This window comes from Bos indicus x Bos taurus, chromosome 29 (genome assembly GCF_003369695.1).
Source record: "Bos indicus x Bos taurus breed Angus x Brahman F1 hybrid chromosome 29, Bos_hybrid_MaternalHap_v2.0, whole genome shotgun sequence".
Taxonomy (NCBI): domain Eukaryota; kingdom Metazoa; phylum Chordata; class Mammalia; order Artiodactyla; family Bovidae; genus Bos; species Bos indicus x Bos taurus.
This window is the reverse complement of record NC_040104.1, coordinates 41,879,905-41,899,281: the sequence shown is the minus strand read 5'-3', so window position 1 is coordinate 41,899,281 and position 19,377 is coordinate 41,879,905. Positions and strand designations below refer to the sequence as shown.

Here is a 19,377-nt window from a genome sequence, read left to right as displayed (position 1 = left end):
AATATAATTTGTTTTTGAAAAGGAAACACATCAATGATCACAATAATGTCCAAATAAGAAGTTCCCATTTTTCTTTATACCATCAGGGTTGAAACAATGAAGATTTTAGGTCTAAAATCTATACCAAGTGATGAAACAAACCCAATCTTTCCCCTCAATTTTGATTACTATTTTGCTGTTTGCACAACTATTTACCTGTCTTTTGAAAGCAGCCATGGCCAATATGTAAATGAATAGGCATAGGTTGTATCCTCCCCCAAATTTATCTACAAAAACAGATTTCCGGAGGAAGGGATAGTCAAGGACTTTGGGAAGATTATGTATACACTGCTGTATTTAAGATGCATAACCAACTAAAACCCTTGTGTAGCACATGGAACTCTGCTCAACATTATGTGCCAGCCTGGATGAAGAGTGAGGTTTGGGAGAGAATGGATATATGTATGTGCATGGCTGAGTCCCCTCACTGTTCACCTGAAACTAACACAACATTGTTAATTGGCTATTCCCCAATACAAAATGTTTTTGGTATTAAGAATAAATAATTAAAATTAAAAAACAAACAAACCAACAAAAACAAAACCAGGTGTCCAGTTCCACAGGCTGTAATTTGCTGACCCTGGCTCTATCTCAATAACTCTACATGCCTCTAGATAAAAATCAGTTAACTATTCAGTTTTCCACCTTTTCCTGTGTGAGATTTTCCCAATACTGCCAAAGGTCACCTCCTTCCTTATCACCTAAGGGAAGACTAAAATGTTCTTTTTCTTACTTGCTAGGTTTTTCAAATGGATCTGGAAGAAATCTTATCACCAAGCTTTGACTGTTGTATCCTTTGGCTTTTTAATGCTTTCTTTTTCTTTATAAACCCATGTTTTGCAATATTTCATTTCCTAAACAAACATGCTTCTTTTTTTTCCCTGTAGGCTCTGCTGACCAAATACCTGATATGACTGTCAGGCACAGTTTCTGATCAACCCAAATTCACCAATATCCCTGCCCTGAAATGATAAAAATCTAAGCAAGGTCAAAGAAATAGCAAGTTTTACCTACGTTCTGCTATCACTTTCTATTACTGGATTTCCAGCACTCATCTCTAGGCACCTGTATTGTCCGCCCTCATATCCACCCTGACAGTGGCTTCGCGGGATCAGGAAAACTAGATACCAAGAATCTCTTGGGTAACAATGAAGGAATAGCATTGGATAAAGTTAAGAAAGAAAGGTACAAAAGCTTTGGGGTACTTATTCAAAGTCAATTTCTTTAGCCAATGATACCAAAAACCCAGGAAAGGATACATCAGCATCCACATAAGACTGCAACAACCGGATTTCTCCTTGTGAATGACATTCATATAAGGTAACCTAATGAAAACAAAAATACAGCAAAGTTTATCTCAAATACAGAAACACTCTTCAGCTTTTGAACATACTTTATTTTACTGTGCAGTACAGTCAAAAAAAACTTTTTTTAAATAACTTAAATAATACAGAAAACTATTAAAAAAGGAGAACTCCTTTAAATTTAAGGAAACCATTATAAACTCTAATACATTACATATTTTCCAGAGTATACTAAACACTGTAGTAATAATAATGGTTTCTATTTCCAATGTTTTCAACTTATTCATATAACTGGACCAATTCTTCCAAGTAAATAGACTTGAGTACCTCACAGTAAAGTATAACTACTTCCTAAAACTGCGGTTTATTCTCTCTCTTTTTTTTTTTTTCCCGTTGTGCCATATGGCTTGCAAGATCCCAGTTCCCTGACCAGAGACTGAACTTAGTCCCTGACCAGAGACTGAACTTAGGCCCATGGCAGTCAAACTGCAGAGTTCCAACCACTGGACCTCCAGGGAATTCCTGTGGCTTATCCTCTTTAAAGTCTTTGGGTAGTTTTAGAGCATTTATTAATTACATAAAAGAAAATCTAAAATTTGCCTCATGAACATTGCTCATCAAATATTAACTTTGTGTTGTACAGTGGCCCTTTCCATTTATCATTTTCTAAAATTAATAACATATTCACTTTACTCAATTATGTACAGTTGTCCCTCAGTATCTCCAAGGGGACAGGTTCCAGGACACTCACAGATACCAAAATCTGAGAAGGCTCAAGTTCCTCATATAAAACGGCATAGTATTTGCCTATAACCTCACATATCCTCCAGTATACTTTATCTTTAGACCACTGCTGCTGCTGCTGCTGCTGCTAAGTCGCTTCAGCTGTGTCCAACTCTGTGCGACCCCATAGACGGCAGCCCATGAGGCTTCCCCATCCCTGGGATTCTCCAGGCAAGAACACTGGAGTGGGGTGCCATTTCCTTCTCCAATGCATGAAACTGAAAAGTGAAAGTGAAGACGCTCAGTCGTGTCCGATTTGTAGTGACCCCATGGACTGCAGCCTACCAGGCTCCTCCGTCCATGGGATTTTCCAGGCAAGAGTACTGGAGTGGGTTGCCACTGCCTTCTCCTAATACAATGCAAATGCTATGCAAATAAAGGTGCCAGCACAAAGCAAATTCAAGTTTTGCTTTTTTGGAACTTTCTGGAATTTTCTTTTCTGAATGTTCTCAATCCATAGTTGGCTGAATCTGTGGATGTGGAACCCTGAGGATACAGAGGGCTTACTCTGTAACACTAAAATTTTTTTAAACACTTTTTGATGTGGACCATTGTCTTTATTGAATTTTTTTACAATATTGCTTGTTTTATGTTTTGGTTTTTTGGCCCCAAAGCATGTGGGATCTTAGCTCCCCAACCAGGGATAGAACTTGCACCCTCTGCATTAGAAGGCAAAGTCTTAACCACTGGTTCGCTAAGGAAGTCCCTGTAATACTACATTTTAAAAAATCTCTTTCCATTTTTCTTACAGTTTAGTCATGCTAGCAATACTGTTACTAATTTTAATAAGTCTGTAAGAACTCTATAAAAATCCTTTAAATCACCTATTAATAAGATAATCTCTACATTAATATTCTAAAAGCATATTCTTTATATGGACATTAACTAGGTTATGTCTTTAGAAAGTATTTTGATTAAAAAAAAAAAAAGAGGTCCAAATAGCAGACTTTCTTATAATTCAATAACCTATAATTCAATGTCATTTTAAGTTAAACTAGGGATTCTTTTTGTTACAAAGCCTGCAACATTACAAGAGGCATTCTGAAGCACGAGTTGTATTAATTCTAATTACACGAACATGACAATTAATAATAATGATGGTAAAGTTAGTGAAGTATGCTTATAGTGATGTCTTAAAAGTGAATTCAAATCAATTAATGGATTATATTCCCAATTCTCAGAAACAAATAACCTTAATTTTTTTCTTTGAACTGCATCACATTCCCTCTGAATCACTGTTTTCGAGCTACATATCATAACATACATTTGGCTAAATATAAAAAAAAGGCTGTTATCCAGGTTATCAACTTAAGTAGTGAGTTTCAAATTTTCAGAACTTTACAACCAATAAACGCATCTTCTCTGAATGTAGGGCAACTAACTAAGCCTGTGTGCCACAACTACTGAGCCTATGCTCTACAGCCTAGGAGCCACAATGCTGAGCCCACGTGTCACAGCTACTGAAGCCCTAACGTTCCAGAGCCTGTGCTCCGCAACAAGAGAAGCCACCTCAGGAAGAATCCTGTGTACCTCAACTAGGGAGTAATCTATGCTTGCCGTAGAGAAAAGCCCACACAGCAACAAACACCCAGCAGAGCCAATAATAAAGTTATATATATATATAAAAACTTCTTTGAAGACTTCCAGGGAATTATTTAAAGCCAAATTTTACTTTTCAGAAAATAGGAATAGGAAGGATTTAGCCCGGAATAGATGCATGCATGTTTGTAAGATTTTCAAACTTCCAGAAAATAAAAAGAAAAAAGCTTGGAAATATGCTGACATTTGGAAAATACTCAGCTGACAACTCCTAGGTTGGTGTTGACTGAAAACAGAATACTAACACTAAAAACATAAATATAGGAAACAGTGCATTCAAAATCATGGTCTTTTATTTCTCTAACAAGCTTAGCACAATTATTAAAGAAGCATAAGACTGAATTTCACTCAGTTTAAATAAAGTTACAGAATAGCTCCCAGATTCACCTCCTTCCCTTCCCCTCTTGGGCTAAAGGTAAAACAAGTGACTTTACTGTCAACCCACACCAGTTAAGTCAATTTCCCCCATCTTTCTATTTCCAAATACACCAATCTGTTTCTCCGTTATTCCTAACTCCTAGTACATTATTAATGAATAACCAAAATGTAAGTTAATTAAAAGACTTATTATTAGGAAGACAACTTTTCCAAAATGATTTTAACAGACTCCTGAGACTCCCCGGGAAGCACTAGGAATCTTCCTTTTTCCCATTCATTTAGAAGTGAATGGAAATAAGTCTTTGCAATCCACTTTTTCAGCCCTAGGTTCAACTAAAAAGTTAAATAACATTTTACATCAAAACATGTCTACTACGGTTTTTTTCCATGCATTCTCTCAGTTCAAGATACTCTGGCTTCCTTAAATAAAAATAATTCAAAAAACAAATGTTTACTGTGTATAATTAAAATATTTTCAGTAACTATTATACAAATCCATTGGATTTATGCTTTGCATTTATAGAGAGCAACTAATTATATTTATTATTTTTAAGAAATCACAGACCTGTTACTCCAAGTTTACAAACAACTATCACAGTCACTTGGAAAAAGCAAAGTCAATTTTTTCAGCCACTTAGAACAATATTTATGAAGACAAAATATAAATAGAGACTTGTTTCATGAACAATTTTGTGAGTATATATGAAAAAAGATGTATTTTCAGTCATGAATATTAGTTTTAATTTTTGACAATTTCTAGAATGTTTCATTTTTACATAAAGGAATGATATTGTCAAATTGGCTACACAAAGTTTACTTCAAAATCATTACACTTCAGTGTTACACTAATACCAGAGACTGATGAGCCAAATGCCAAACAGCCCCTTAACACTCACTCTGTTGCTTCCTACAGTTGCAAACACTAATGGATCTCCTTCTTTACTGTGCCAGTTAAACTGAACTCCAAACAATGGTTGATTATGATCTTCCTATAAAATAACCAAGAAATAAGAAAAGTCAATATATTTTAAAAACCAAAAAGGTAGTAAACTGATCATTCCCATTAAAAACCTTCCCCTCCACAAAATGCAAGCTGCAATTTTATCATACATAAACTGACTTTCGACACTTAAAAGATATGTTAGTCCAGTTTTCACATTTTAAAATACTGGTGCATGATAAAACTATGTAATAATTAAAGACTTAAGAGGTTAGGTAACAAGTACTCATCAATGAAAATACTTTAATAGTTGCTCTGTATCTTCTTAAACCCAAATGGCATGCTTTTGAATCAAAATATAATGGATAATTGTGACAAATGCATTTAATCTCTTAGGACCCAATTTATTTTTCTGAAATAACAAATAACCTGAGAGTTAATACAGTTTCTCCAGTACTCATTAAACGTTTTCTGGTTGAATTCTTCCCTTGTGAAGTGAAGAAAATTGATTCCATTCAAATCACTGCTCTCCATTAGTTCTATAGAAACAATTTTAAATTACTTGAATTTGGATCCTAAAAGAAAAACCACCTAAGAAGTTTTATAATGAACAAGAACACTTGAAAGTGGGGGCCAGGGAGGCAGTAGGCTGTAACTATAAGGAAGTATATAAAAAACAAGCATTCCGTTTTTTGTTTTTTAATTGGAGCAGAGCTGATTAACAATGTGGTGTCAGTCTCAGGTGCACAGCAACGTGATTCAGCCACACACACACACACACACACACACACACACACACCCCCACATCCATTCTTTTTCAAACTCTTTTGCCATCTAGGTTATCACAGAGTACTGAGCAGAGTTCCCTCTGCTAAAAGTATTCAGTTTTGTTCATAAAGTTATTTTTTAGCCTTAGGATTTTACTGGCAATTTCCTGATGTTTAACAGTAACTTTCATATTCACTTTAAGGCACTTTAAAGTCTGACAACTTTCATTTCTTATCCTTTAAAAAGCCACAGTTTTAGGCTTTGGAAATATTTAATAAAAATAATACAGTTCAAACCATTTTCCAAATATACTATGTAAAAATAGGTTAATATACCTAAATATTAACATGAAACTACAAAGGGACACTTTGCTTTAGAAGAAAAAAACACACATACAAAAACACTGAAATTAATTTCTCTCCTTTTAAGAGTATAATTTGACACACACAGCAATGAATTTTGCTACCTAGATAGGAAAATAATTTCCATATGGCCATAGCTTCTTATGCTTTTCAAAGACTTTAAAAGGATATTTAGATATTTTAAAAAGAATCTAACATATGCACAAGACACTATAATGTATATTTTTGCTCAGTATAGGAAAAATATCCCCAAATTAAAAAAACAGAAAATGAATATATAAGACACTTAAATATCAGTAAACATTTTTTAAAAATAAAAAGACTATTGAGAAAACAGAAATCTAAATAACTCCAACCTATTATTTCTCCCAAATATTAACTATGCAAAACAAATTTTAATTTATACCTTTTTTCTTGAAAACAATTACAAATAAGACTTAAATTTTTAAAGACTTCCAACTATTATAACTTTAAAATATTTTTAACTTGACAGAGAACCTTGAGCATAAAATGTTTGCCATTGAGAAACCTGCAATCCTGAAACCCTGCATTCAGCCCATAGATTGTGTCTTTCTCCACATACCTTGAGACTATTTACACATTTGAAAGAATATTTGCATTTCTTTGATTTCCATTTTCCCTTCCCCCAACTCTTCCTTCCAGGTGCATTTGGCGTATTTGTAGGTGTATCAGGGCGTTCTGTGTTGGTACCGCTTTCTATACTGACAGCATCATCCTATAAGCAGCAAATCAGAAAAAACTATATGAAACAGCAATACTGTACACTGTACTTAGGAAATGACTTCAAACTGGACAGCTGCTGACCAAAGTAAAACAAGTAATAAACCCTGCAAGAAATGAAAACATGTATTCCCGCAAATGCATTAGATTTGTGGATATTTGCTATTTCAGCAAAAATTTAAACAAAAAACTAATCCTGATGTTGCTAATGGTAAGAATAATACTGCCTTTAAATAATAAAGCACTGGTTTGTGCCAGCCATGACATTACATTGCCTCACTTCATCTTTACTGCTCTTCATACAAGGTACTGTCAGATAATAAAGTGTTGCTTAGAGAGCCTAAGGTGGTGTCTTGCTGGTTAGGGTTGCTGGGATTGAAAACCAGAGCTGTGACTCCTAAATCTGACTGACCTACATGTCCTCATAGTTTATTTGACTGCTTGCTGCTCAGTTTGGAGCATGGTAGTGGGTGGCTGTTTGAGGCCAGTGTGTTAGTACTTCCTATTTTAGATGAAAATCCTGATTATCATTCAAACTCTGCTTATTTTTAACACTTAAACCATTTAGAAACCTTTTTAGGTTCTACATATTATGTGCTATTTACCAGTGAAATCTGACTCATGGCTCTAAAATACTCATGATTCAGAACTCTAGAAGCTCACTATAAAGTAAAATCTTTCCAAATGCAGAAGTGACTATAAACCTTAAAATTTCACCTAATTTATAACCTGTCTCCAGTCCACAAGATATATTAATGGTCCTCTACTCTCAGAAGAGGATTTCACTACCTCTTCCAATTACACATTCCAAAGTGTTCTCTGGAATAAAGAGATTTATTTAAACCTGTATCACCTTAGGGCAGTAGTTACTAAATTCATTCCAGAGGAAGCTTTTTTCATGGAGTGCCCACTAACATCAATGAGAATACAGACTAGAAACCATTGCCCTAGGAGCTATTTTTTAAAGTATTGCTTTCTAAAGTTAGTTTTATGATATAACAGAAAGTTAAAAATCCACTAGAATATCAAAAAATATCTAGATTGTAACTTAATGTAAACACAATCAGCTTTTAGATACAGAAAATACAAAACTATATTTATAGAGTTCAGTTCCTAGGTCGAAATCACTGCTTTTTAATCTCTATTTCTTTCTACCTTTCAGTTGAATTTACAAAGTTAAAATTTAGTGTAGAAAACAATTTTGTGTTTCATTGGAAAACTTCATGTCTACTGCACTTTTCTTCCATGTTATCAGATTCTAGTCTGCTTCAATGCCTTTGAACAATCTTACATCTCTTACACTGTGGACAGCCAAAGGCAGAGGTTCAAAATGTCTTCCCTTTCATTCTGAAGAAAAGTTTTTGTCTCCATTTGCAATTTCATCTCTACATTCCTTTCATCTGTATAGTTTGTACTGTGTGACTTAAACTTGACCAGTTCCCTTACGTGAGTAAAATGTTTCTGAAAATTATCTTTTAACACTAGAGAAATGAAAACAATACAATGGTTAGACACTTATTCACCAGCTTCTTTCCACTCTGGCTAAAGAGTCAACTGCTAATCAAGAAGCCACACAAAACATAGTAAATAACTGGAGAACATTACACACACACACCTTTTAACCATTTAATTTACACTCACACCTTTTACCCATTTAATTTACCCGTCTCCTCAAATAGTCAAATCAAGACAGAATCAAATGGAAATGCAATACACTCACAATGCTTTCATTTTATTTGCAAATTCAAACCTTTCCTGAGCATCTAGTATGTGCACAAGCTGATATCCACCTTGACTCCTCCTCCTCAAAGTATAGAATGGTACTGTATAACAGACATGGCACTACCACCTTCATCTGCTCCACAAGCAAACGGGGATAGTAATTTGTCCCTTGATCTTGCCACGGGTTCCTTAAGCAAGTCAAGTCTTCAGATTCAGCCTTCTGATCTTATTACCAGGCAACAATCAGTATTCTTTCAGAAGCCAATTATGCTGCACTTATATGAAAAAGTTAATAAAATGGCAGATACACATACAATGAACTTAAAATAGGTCCGACATTAACTACACTTACTGTGCTGATCATTCTGCAATGCAAATACTGAATCATTATGTTGTGCACCTAAAACTAACAACATAATGTTATTGGTCAATTATATCTAAATTTTTTAAAAGTTTAACATCCTATCAGTTCTTTGATTCACTTTAACAGTATCAACTGCTCAGATTACCATAACTCCAATTTACAAATACCACATTCTTTCCTCCACTTGCCTTTGGCCTTCCTGTCATTATTTGGCTCCTTCAAGAGTTAAACCACTGCCCTTATTAGCTTTTTCTGAATTCATTTTTATACAAAGTTCTCTACTCCCTTCCTTTATTGCTTCTCTTAACCTATGTCCTAGATCTGGGTCCCTGGACGGAATTCAGAGGGCCTGTGAACTTATGCAGTTGAATAAATTCATAAGTAAATTTAAGATTGCATCTTAATTTTTACATTTTTAACTGAAATCTATTACTTCCTTCTATTATAATACAGGCAGTATATGTGCTAATGTTACTGTAGCTGTAACCTTCTCAGCAATGGAAATCATGAATTTTTATATTCCATTATAGTTGTTGCAGATCTCAAAAGCTGTCTATACCCATCAGTACTATCAGTCATTGTGAGGTCTAGTTACTTAATGTAATAAAGACGTACTTTATTAAAACAAACCTGAAATTTGTTTTAAACAATTTTATAACTTCCTTATAATTTTATCACTGATTTTGTTTGTAATCTTATATATTGTTATTTTATACATTTGAAAATATTACTCTGAAGTTTCACAGGAAAAGTGTCCAAGGCAGAGAAAAGGTTAAAAGTCGCCATCTAAAGGAAGGAACCAAAACAAAGGCTTAGTCCAACCATGTAGCTCTGAATAGCTTCAGTATGCATCAAAGAATACATTCCTCTTAAGGGTCTGTAAAAAGAAAATAACTTTTCAATTTATTTAGTTCCCTGAAATTTTCCTCAGTCTAAATTGGGTATTGACATCTTCATTACATTTCTGCCTGATAAATATCTGGAAGGGCCAGAAACACAAGTCTAGATAATATGATTACAAAATAAGGAATAATATTTAAATAACACTTGCATGGTATTTATGAACGGGGCATTCGGTTCAGCACTTTACCTATATTATCTCATTTAATCCTCACAAACATCCCATGAGGTAAATACTGTTATTATCCCCATTTTTAAGATAAGAATCCAAGGAAACTAGGTAAAGTACCTAGATCAAGCAACCGGTAAAGCAGTAGAGTGGCGGATTTTAACCTAACACCTGGATCCAGTTTGTGCTCCTAGTCACTAATCTAATCTGCCAAGAGAAATTTAAGAGAAGGTGGAAATAAAACAGATTCCAACGGCCTGAGTGAAGAGGGTCAAAAATGTTAGATCCCAATATATACAACTGGAAAGCACAAACAGGAAAATAAAAAGATTTAAAGTAACAATCAACACCTACTAAGCCTTTCAGATATTTCAAGTCCAAATCCCACAAACTGACAACCCCCCAAATATCTTTCCTCTATCTGCAAAAAGAATTCCTTCCCATCTGTTCAGTGAAAATTTTGTCTTGATACCATGCCATACATGTGCTTCAGTCGGTGTGTAAGATACACCATTTACTCTTAAAACTAGGCAAACTGAGAAAAAGAACTTACACCACCCTTCTATAACACTTCAGAAGACATTCCCTCGGAGGGTTCACATTTTAGAGTATCACCTTTGAATGAATCCTCGAGACATTTTTTCCTGAACTTATTGGATATAAACTTAAAACATGAAACTGAAAATTAACGTCAATTCGGTTATCACTGGCGTTTCACCTAAACACAAGTGGGGTCAACTGTTGGGACGGACCAGAGTTATGACTATTTTAAAAAAGTTTAAAAATCTGATTTCAGAGCACCTTTACACATGCGAGACCACGAGCCTACACCTAAAGCCATCTACCTTTACCACAGTTGCCTAGTGTCTTCTAGGTTGTCCCCGTTATCCTAGTGAAAACCGACGAAAGACTAACTGTCCCTTCTCATCCTTTCCTCAAGAGTCGCTCCCCCTCCAACTCTGGAGACGACTCGCGCAGTTCTCCTCCTCCAGAAGTGAGACCGACTGTCAGGCGCACCCTTCACCAACTAGACAGGAGCAAACACAAAAGCCCCTTTAAGAGTCACCGAAGTCCCAGACGTCCGAGATCTGCTCTTCCCATCGTGGACTGCCTGGAAGGGTCTAAGGACACGATCCCTAAATCCCTTTTTTAAAAGTCCGTAACACACGCTGGCCCCTCCTTCCAACTGTCTTAGGAAAAAAAAAAAAAAAACAACCTCTAACTTGCCTTTTAAACTACTGGAATCTCAGATCCGCACTTTGCCCCCAAAGGCCCAAACTCTCCCCCTCCACGCAAAACGCTCTCAGGGAAGACCCCCTCCGACCCTCCACCACCACGCTCTGGCCCCAGCCACACTCTCCTTCGCGAAGTTTCCTTTCGCTCTAGGCGCCCCAGATCAAAAAAATCCCCTCAGAGACGAGTTCGATTTTCTCCTCCACGCCCGCGTTTTCCTCAGCAGAGCGGTGACACCTCTCCCTCCCCCCACCCCACCTTACCACAGCCGTCCGCCCGCCCCCGCGCCCAGTTTAAAAAGAACTGAAAACTTTGACGGCCAAGTCCCGTCCGGACTGCCCTGGGGAGCTGCGCTCACATTCTCGTCTCCAGAGAGGTCCGGGTTGCTATTCTCGTCGCTGCTCAGCTTCTGCTTCTTGGCCGCAGGCATGTCTGTTCCCGCCGGCACTGTCGACACTTCCCTCTCGGACATATTCCTCCGCCTCCCTCCAGGTTCCTGCCGCCGGGGGCGGGGCCTCCGCCACACCGCCGTCAAGCAAGTCCGGCCGGAGCTTGCCGCAAAGCTGCCGCCGCCGCCACCGCCGCCGCTCCCCCCACTGTCGCAAACCGCGCCCAGCCGCCGAGGCGGGCGTGCGTGCGACCCCGCCACACTGCTGAAAAAGGGGCGCGCGCGCGCGCGCCCTCCCGCGCGGCTTCCCGGGTCCTTCCCTGTCCCCGCTCCCGTCTTGCCCTCTTCCCGCCGCCCTCCCGGCAGTTTGCACGGAGCGGGTGTGGGATCCGTCGGCTTCCGAGGGCAGTTATTTCCAACGTCCCCCTTCCCCGCGACCGCCCTGTAAAGGGAGAGGCGGAACTCTGAAGAGGGGGTGCACCCTCACCCCCTTCCTCCTTCGAGAGACGGTTCAGCCGCAATTGGCCCAATCCTTCGATCCCCCAACCCCGCTGCGAGGACTCGAAAGTCTGTGGAATGGACGGGCCGACTCGGGTCCCGGGGGACGGGGGGAACCAGACGAGAAGTCGCCTCACGGTTCGGGCGTCTGTGCCGAGTGTTCTTCATCTTGAACTCGAGGAGTAACGGTGTCACGTTATGCGCGGAACTAGTCGCCACCTCACTTGCAGTTGAGAACAGAAATTCAAAAACTAGCGAGCCTCGCGCCTGCCTCCCCTGCCTAGCTAATGGAAGGTGCCCGCTAACAGGTGCGCATGCGCCGGGGCGTGTGCTCGCGCTTGGTTGTCCGGGCCCGCCTCCTCCAGGCCCCTCCTCTTGGAAATCTTGTTTTCCAACCAGGTAGTCTTCCACCGGGTTTCCGTGGCAAAGGATGGGTCTCAAGGCGCCACCCGATTGTAGTCCCCTGAGTGCGTCCTGATTTCTTGATGAATATTTATTCTAGTGAATATTGATCGCAAGGGATGATTATCCTCGTCCAATTAGTCCCAATATTGGGTAGGGCTTAAGTAGGAATACCCTAAAAGCATAATTCTAGATTCCCTTGAATTACATCCCAAAGTGCTTCCTTTATGTCTTAAAGAATGTTAATGGCCCTGAACAATGCCAAGGCCTGAAAAGCAATGTTCACCTCCAAATATGTATGAGACTGTGCGACTTAAATGACGGACAATATTTTTTTGGCATGATTTTGACAATAAAATTTTAGGGGAAGTCAACAAAAACTGTGATGTTTTACAAAAATGTTTTTGTTACGTCTGGGCTCTTGACAGGTGCTAAGCGCATTGGTGAGCCTTGTGGATTTGTTAGATGGGTCGTTAAGCCACATAACCAAAGGAGTAGCCCAGAAAAGGGGAACTATGATAAACAAAAGACCAGCCCTCTCTTACCTGCCTCTTTGGGAACTTAGCTGTGACTACTTAACTTTCTGGCCGTCATTGTCCTCACCTGTAAAAATGACGATTAAAGAAGGGACCTAACATTTCTTGAGCACTACTGGGTAGTATCTACTTTTTTGTATGTTCTAGAGCTCATTACATCACCCTTTGGATACAACAGTAGAAGAATGCCCCATCCATAAAATTCTAGTGTCCTTGAACTAGATGCCTTAACATATTGCAGATTGCAAGTCACTTCTTTTGGAGACAAGGAGAGAACTCCTGAGAATAAGAAAAGTAAGGCAGAGGCAGGGCAGAATTTAGATGTTTTTGCAATGAAGATTCAAGAAAAAATAAGGAAGCTGAAAAAAAAGTTTGGATTTAGTATAGTAATTGCCCTTATTTGTTGAACTCCTAAAGTGCCAGGCACTGCTAATCAGTTAGTTGGCTAGAGAGAGATGAGACTAGTATGGAGTCTCCAGTGAGAAAGTAAGATGTGTCTTTGACATGTTCATGGGCAGAGACAAACATCCCCACTTACCTGTTGAGAAGGATGTTTGTGAAATATAGTCCTACAACTAAAAGGGTAATCAACTAAAGCAATTCTAATCCAAATTACTCTTTGTATCTGGGATCAGTGGCAGCTGGGAAGTGGGCATCAACTTCTACTGATAAAATTTTAAAAGTGCTAAATGACTGTGAAACTCGATGGTGTCCTTTCAGGGGGCTCCAAAGAGCTCAGTACCACAGTCGTTTATGTCTAAGCAAAGGAAGAATTTGCAGCCATGAAATTAAAAGACGCTTACTCCTTGGAAGGAAAGTTATGACCAACCTAGATAGCATATTCAAAAGCAGAGACATTACTTTGCCAACAAAGGTCCATCTAGTCAAGGCTATGGTTTTTCTAGTAGTCATGTATGGATGTGAGAATTGGACTGTGAAGAAAGCTGAGTGCTGAAGAATTGATGCTTTTGAACTGTGGTGTTGGAGAAGACTCTTGAGAGTCCCTTGGACTGCAAGGAGATCCAACCAGTCCATTCTAAAGGAGATCAGCCCTGGGAGGGATTGGGGGCAGGAGGAAAAGGGGACGACAGAGGATGAAATGGCTGGATGGCATTACTGACTCGATGGACATGGGTTTGGATGAACTCCGGGAGTTGGTGATGGACAGGGAGGCCTGAGTGCTGCAATTCATGGGGTTGCAAAGAGTCGGACACGACTGAGCGACTGAACTGAACTGAACTGAACTGAAAGTGACAGGTAAACAATTTGTTAGAATAGGGTGCTTGTGATGTTTACAAGCAGGTGGGCGAGGGGGTGCTGTGCCCTGAGTACTTAGTGGGTTACATTTTTATAGTCAGAGGAAGAGAGGGGAAGAGGCGAAGACCTTCTTTGTCTTTCTTGAGTAGACCTCATGCTTCCATCATCAGTTCCTCCTCCAGGTCGGACAGGGAAGTTTTCATGTACTTACATGGTCAAGCTAAGTCCAGAGTTATTGTTTTTTATGTGTGCAGAGTATGTCCTAAGGATCACTAACCTATTGAGCTCACTGGGCAGGATTTCGGTCTCATGCCACCATTGTTTCATTGTTTTGGGTCGTGTCCTGTGCTTCTAGTACATGGTTTTGTTGCTAAGCAAGCCTGCGTGGTTAAGTAAATGAACTCTCCTGAGTAATCATTAATTTGTGGAATCTCCCGTATTTTTTCCTACTTACAATCCCCTAGTGGGACTAGCTATTTAATCACCTACTTTGTCCCTTTACTCCGTCCCTTTCATTTGGATAAAGGACACATATGGAAGGAAGATGTCTTTCAGCATTCGTAAGACCCATAACAAAACAAAAATATTTTTAAAGAGTTTTGTTTGTTAAAACTTGGAGGGATAGTTTTAAAGTTTTGTACAATGAATCAGAGATAATAGAAATAAGTTAATACTCATTGTTGCTAATGTTAAAAAATTATGCTTGTTAAAACAGGAACTTTATTCAGTACTTATCATGATAAATGTCAAGACTGTCACAGTAGAGAGAGAGAGATAGGACTCAGCTCTGAATACAGCAAGGGTAGGTGGGGATTTATAACCAAGGAGAACAGTGGGGCATGAAGGAGTTAGGCATGTCACTTGCAATATGTTGCTTTGGTATATTAATTTTTTAACATATATATATATTTATTTGGCTGAGCTGGGTCTTGGTCTCAACATGCAGGACCTTCAGTTTTCCTGGTGCCTGTGAACTAGTTGGGGCATATGGTATCTAATTCTCCAAACAGGGATTTGAACCCCAGTCTCCAGCATTGGGAGCTTGAAGTCTTAGCCACTGGACCACCAGAGAAGTAATAATTCTGAGGTGAAGACACTTTGAAAAACAGACTTCTTTGAGCTCCACTTTTCTGCCTAAAGATAGTCCTCCAAAAGGAACTGAACTGTCATAAATTCCCTCCCCAGTAGTTTCGGCAATCGGGGAAGATTGACTCTAATCACCAAAGAAGAGACTAGAAGACAGGACTCAACACCACACCGAGAGAAATTTTTCAACACATTGTCATTACCTCCCCTCTATTCTGAGCCCATTCATCTTTCTAAAACATTACTGTTGCTCAAGTGGCATACATCTCCTTCCCCTTCCCCTACTGAGATTGGTATGAACTGTCAAAGATCACTGCTTTTTTAGATATTCAATTTCCCCCCAATGATGCCCCTGTGCATGTGTTATTAAAAATTAATAGATTTATATACCTTTTATTTTGGTAACTTGCTTGCTTTTAGTTTGTTTCTTAGGCATCGCTATCAAACCTAGAAGGTTAGAGGGAAAGTTTGTCTCTCCTTCAGGGAAGTTGGTGGGTGGAAATTTGCTAAAGGAGACATCAAGAGTAGGGGGATTCTTCCTAATCCAACTCGCCAGGGTTCAGTTCAGTTCAGTTCAGTTCAGTGGCTCAGTCGTGTCTGACTCTTTGTAACCCCATGGACTGCAGCACATCAGGCCTCCCTGTCCATCACCAACTCCCGGAGTTCACCCAAACCCACGTCCACTGAGTCAGTGATGCCATCCAGCCATCTCATCCTCTGTCGTCCCCTTCTCCTCCTGCCCCCAATCCCTCCCAGCATCAGAGTCTTTTCCAATGAGTCGACTCTTCGCATGAGATGGCCAAAGTATTGGAGTTTCAGCTTCAACATCAATCCTTCCAAAGAACACCGAGGACTGATCTCCTTTAGGATGGACTGGTTGGATCTCCTTGCAGTCCAAGGGACTCTCAAGAATCTTCTCCAACACCACAGTTCAAAAGCATCTATTCTTCGGCGCTCAGCTTTCTTCACAGTACAACTCTCACATCCATTCGTGACCACTGGAAAAACCATAGCCTTGACTAGACAGACCTTTGCTGGCAAAGTAATGTCTCTGCTTTTGAATATGCTATCTAAGTTGGTCATAACTTTCCTTCCAAGGAGTAAGCGTCTTTTAATTTCATGGCTGCAGTCACCATCTGCAGTGATTTTGGAGCCCCCAAAAATAAAGTCTGACACTGTTTCCACTGTTTCCCCATCTATTTGCCATGAAGTGATGGGACCAGATGCCATGATCTTAGTTTTCTGAATGTTGAGCTTTATGCCAGGGTTATAAGATATCAAACCTGGAAAATTCTTTCCAAACCAACTTAGCAGAATTCTTGTGAAAACTGAATTAGGCAAGTCCTAGGATAAGGTCAAGTTGAGGACAGGGCTCAGAAGAGCCTGACTAATGTTTAGTTAAAGAGTCTTTAGTCAGGCTTCTCTGAACCCTCTTTTAATTCAACGTGTAAAATATCACAGGTATGCTATTTAGAGTGCTATTCTTATGATACTAGTTTAATAAATACGAAAGACTACCTATTAAAAATCAAGTTTTTCAATACTGAATTCTCTTACTGTGAAAGATTTCAAAAACCATCACAGTTGGAGAGGTCTTACTACCTACATTTTACAAATGTGGAGGTAATTCCCTGGTGATCTGGTGGTTAGGACTCCAATCTGCTGAGGGCCCTGGATTCAGTCCCTGGTCGGGGAAAAAGATCCAGGAAGCCATGCGGTGGCCAAAAACAAAACAGATGTGTAGAACACGTGTGTGTTAGTTGCTCATTCATGTCTGATTCTTTGCAACCCCATGGACTGTAGCTCGCCAGTTTACTCTGTCCATTAAATTCTCCAGGCAAGAATAATGGAGATTATTCTCCAGGGGATCTTCCCAACTTAGGGATCAAACCTGGGTCTCCTAAATTGCAGGCAGATTCTTTCCCTCTGAACCACCAGAGAAACCCTGTGGAAAGCATGGTTCAGTGTAATTAAACAAGTTGCCCACAAGCACACAGCTCTTCCAAGTGATAGAGCTAAGGATCCTAATCAAGTCTGGTTGATCGGAAAATACTTCTGCCTCAAGATGAAGGACCCGAGGCAACTCTAGACATGTGTATTTCTACTTACAGAGCTTGATGTCTAGAACACACAGTCTTTTACACACCACTGAAGAATATCAGAAGGCTGTCTCACTTGGGTCAGAAAGAGGAGATAACTGGAGAAGCAGGAAATTCAAATAAAGTTTGAAGTTTTTTTTAACAATTACATGTTCCAATTTCTTAATTTTGGTAAGTGTACCATGGTAATGTAAGATGTTAATGAGAAAAACTTTCCAACTTTCCTGTAAAATTATCCCCTATGAAAAACTTTATTTAAAAAAAAAAATCTGTCTCATATCAGACTGTTGAGAACTCAGGTCAGAAATACCCGTTAACCTTCAAATAAGTACTTGATCTATTTTGGGAAACGTTCAAAGATAATCTATTTATAAAGAATGAAATTTTTTCACAGTCTCCTTTGTGTTGCCTTTTAGTATTTTGTAAGCTTCATATCAGGAAATGAATTTCAAAAGCTAAATTAAATCCTTACCATTTCAATTGAAGTCTATTTCTCATTCATTCAACATTTTTTGTCTCTTCTGCTTCATAAATAGCAGCTGTTCATCATCGCTCAGGCCGTGTGAAATCAGATGCTTGCAGATCCACTTTTCTCTGAAAAGAACATCATATGGCTTCTTTGAACATTTTAAAGTCAATCAGAAGGAATTTACTGAATGTCATTTATGTGCAAAGCAGTGTGGTAATTGTGGGGGAGAGTGGGGGAGGGAAAGAGGGAAAATAAGAGGATCTACCTAGTTTTCCCGGAGAAGGCAATGGCACCCCACTCCAGTACTCTTGCCTGGAAAATCTCATGGACGGAGGAGCCTGGTAGGCTGCAGTCTATGGGGTCGCTAAAGAGTCAGACACAACTGAGTGACTTCACTTTCACTTTTCACTTTCATGCATTGGAGAAGGAAATGGCAACCCACTCCAGTGTTCTTGCCTGGAGAATCCCAGGGACGGGGGAGCCTGGTGGGCTGCCGTCTCTGGGGTCACACAGAGTCGGACACGACTGAAGCAACTTAGCAGCAGCAGCAGCAACCTGGTCTTCCTGCAGTGAGAAATGTCTCATGCATTTCAGAAATATTTGCTGAGTGCTCCCTCATAGCTCAGTCCATAAAGAATCTGCTACGCAGGAGACCCAGGTTCGATTCCTGGGTCGGGAAGATCCCCTGGAGAAGGAAATGGCAACCCACTCCAGTATGCTTGCCTGGAGAATCCCATGGTCACAGGAGCCTGGCAGGCTACAGTCCATGTGATCGCCAGAGTCGGACACGACTGAACGACTAAACCAGCACCACCACCGCTGTGTGCCAGGCACTGTTCTAGGTGCTAGAAATACTTGATAATAAAACTAGACAGTTTCCTAGTGACGTAGAGCTTACTGTGTCGTGGGGGAAATAAACAGTAACCAAAGATTCACGCAGATAATGGTAAAACTACAACTGTGAAGTACTATGAAGAGAAAGTGCAAAACCGGGACTGCTGTTAATCCGTATAGTGTCTTTGTGCTATTTTTCAAGAGGCACCTCCATAGGCAGAAACAACCCAGCTTGACAAGCAGACTGTGCCTTCGATGAATTAGAAAAAGGCAGCCCTTCAGCCGGGTGACACAGCCTTGATCTTTGTGCAAGGCATTGTAAGTGGACTAAAGCAGATTTCAGCCACCGTTACCTCAGCTGGGAACCGTTCTTTAGATGAATAACCTGCACGAGTGTACACAGCAGCCCTACAGAAGGTTCTGTGGACACACAGTTAAGTAGGATTTGGTACGGTTTCCCTGCAAAACAGGGAATAAGAACCAAAGGAGAATGGGAGTTAACCAGG

General features: G+C 39.6%; 1 protein-coding gene across 2 annotated transcripts in view; it reads right to left on the bottom strand.

The window, feature by feature from the left end:
* Window positions 1-12,402, bottom strand: part of EED (embryonic ectoderm development) — a 31,174-nt gene extending 18,772 nt beyond the window's left edge. Inside the window, exons 1-4 of one of the 2 annotated variants that reach the window (XM_027531397.1) lie at window positions 11,661-12,402; window positions 6,757-6,909; window positions 5,000-5,092; window positions 1,299-1,364 (exon numbers count right to left, since the gene is read on the bottom strand). In XM_027531397.1, the coding sequence (XP_027387198.1) occupies window positions 1,299-1,364; window positions 5,000-5,092; window positions 6,757-6,909; window positions 11,661-11,774 (426 nt within the window). In that variant the 5' untranslated portion in view covers window positions 11,775-12,402. The remainder of the gene's footprint in view (window positions 1-1,298; window positions 1,365-4,999; window positions 5,093-6,756; window positions 6,910-11,660) is intronic. The other variant, XM_027531398.1, reaches the window with a different exon arrangement.
* Between the last annotated feature and the right edge of the window lie 6,975 nt (window positions 12,403-19,377).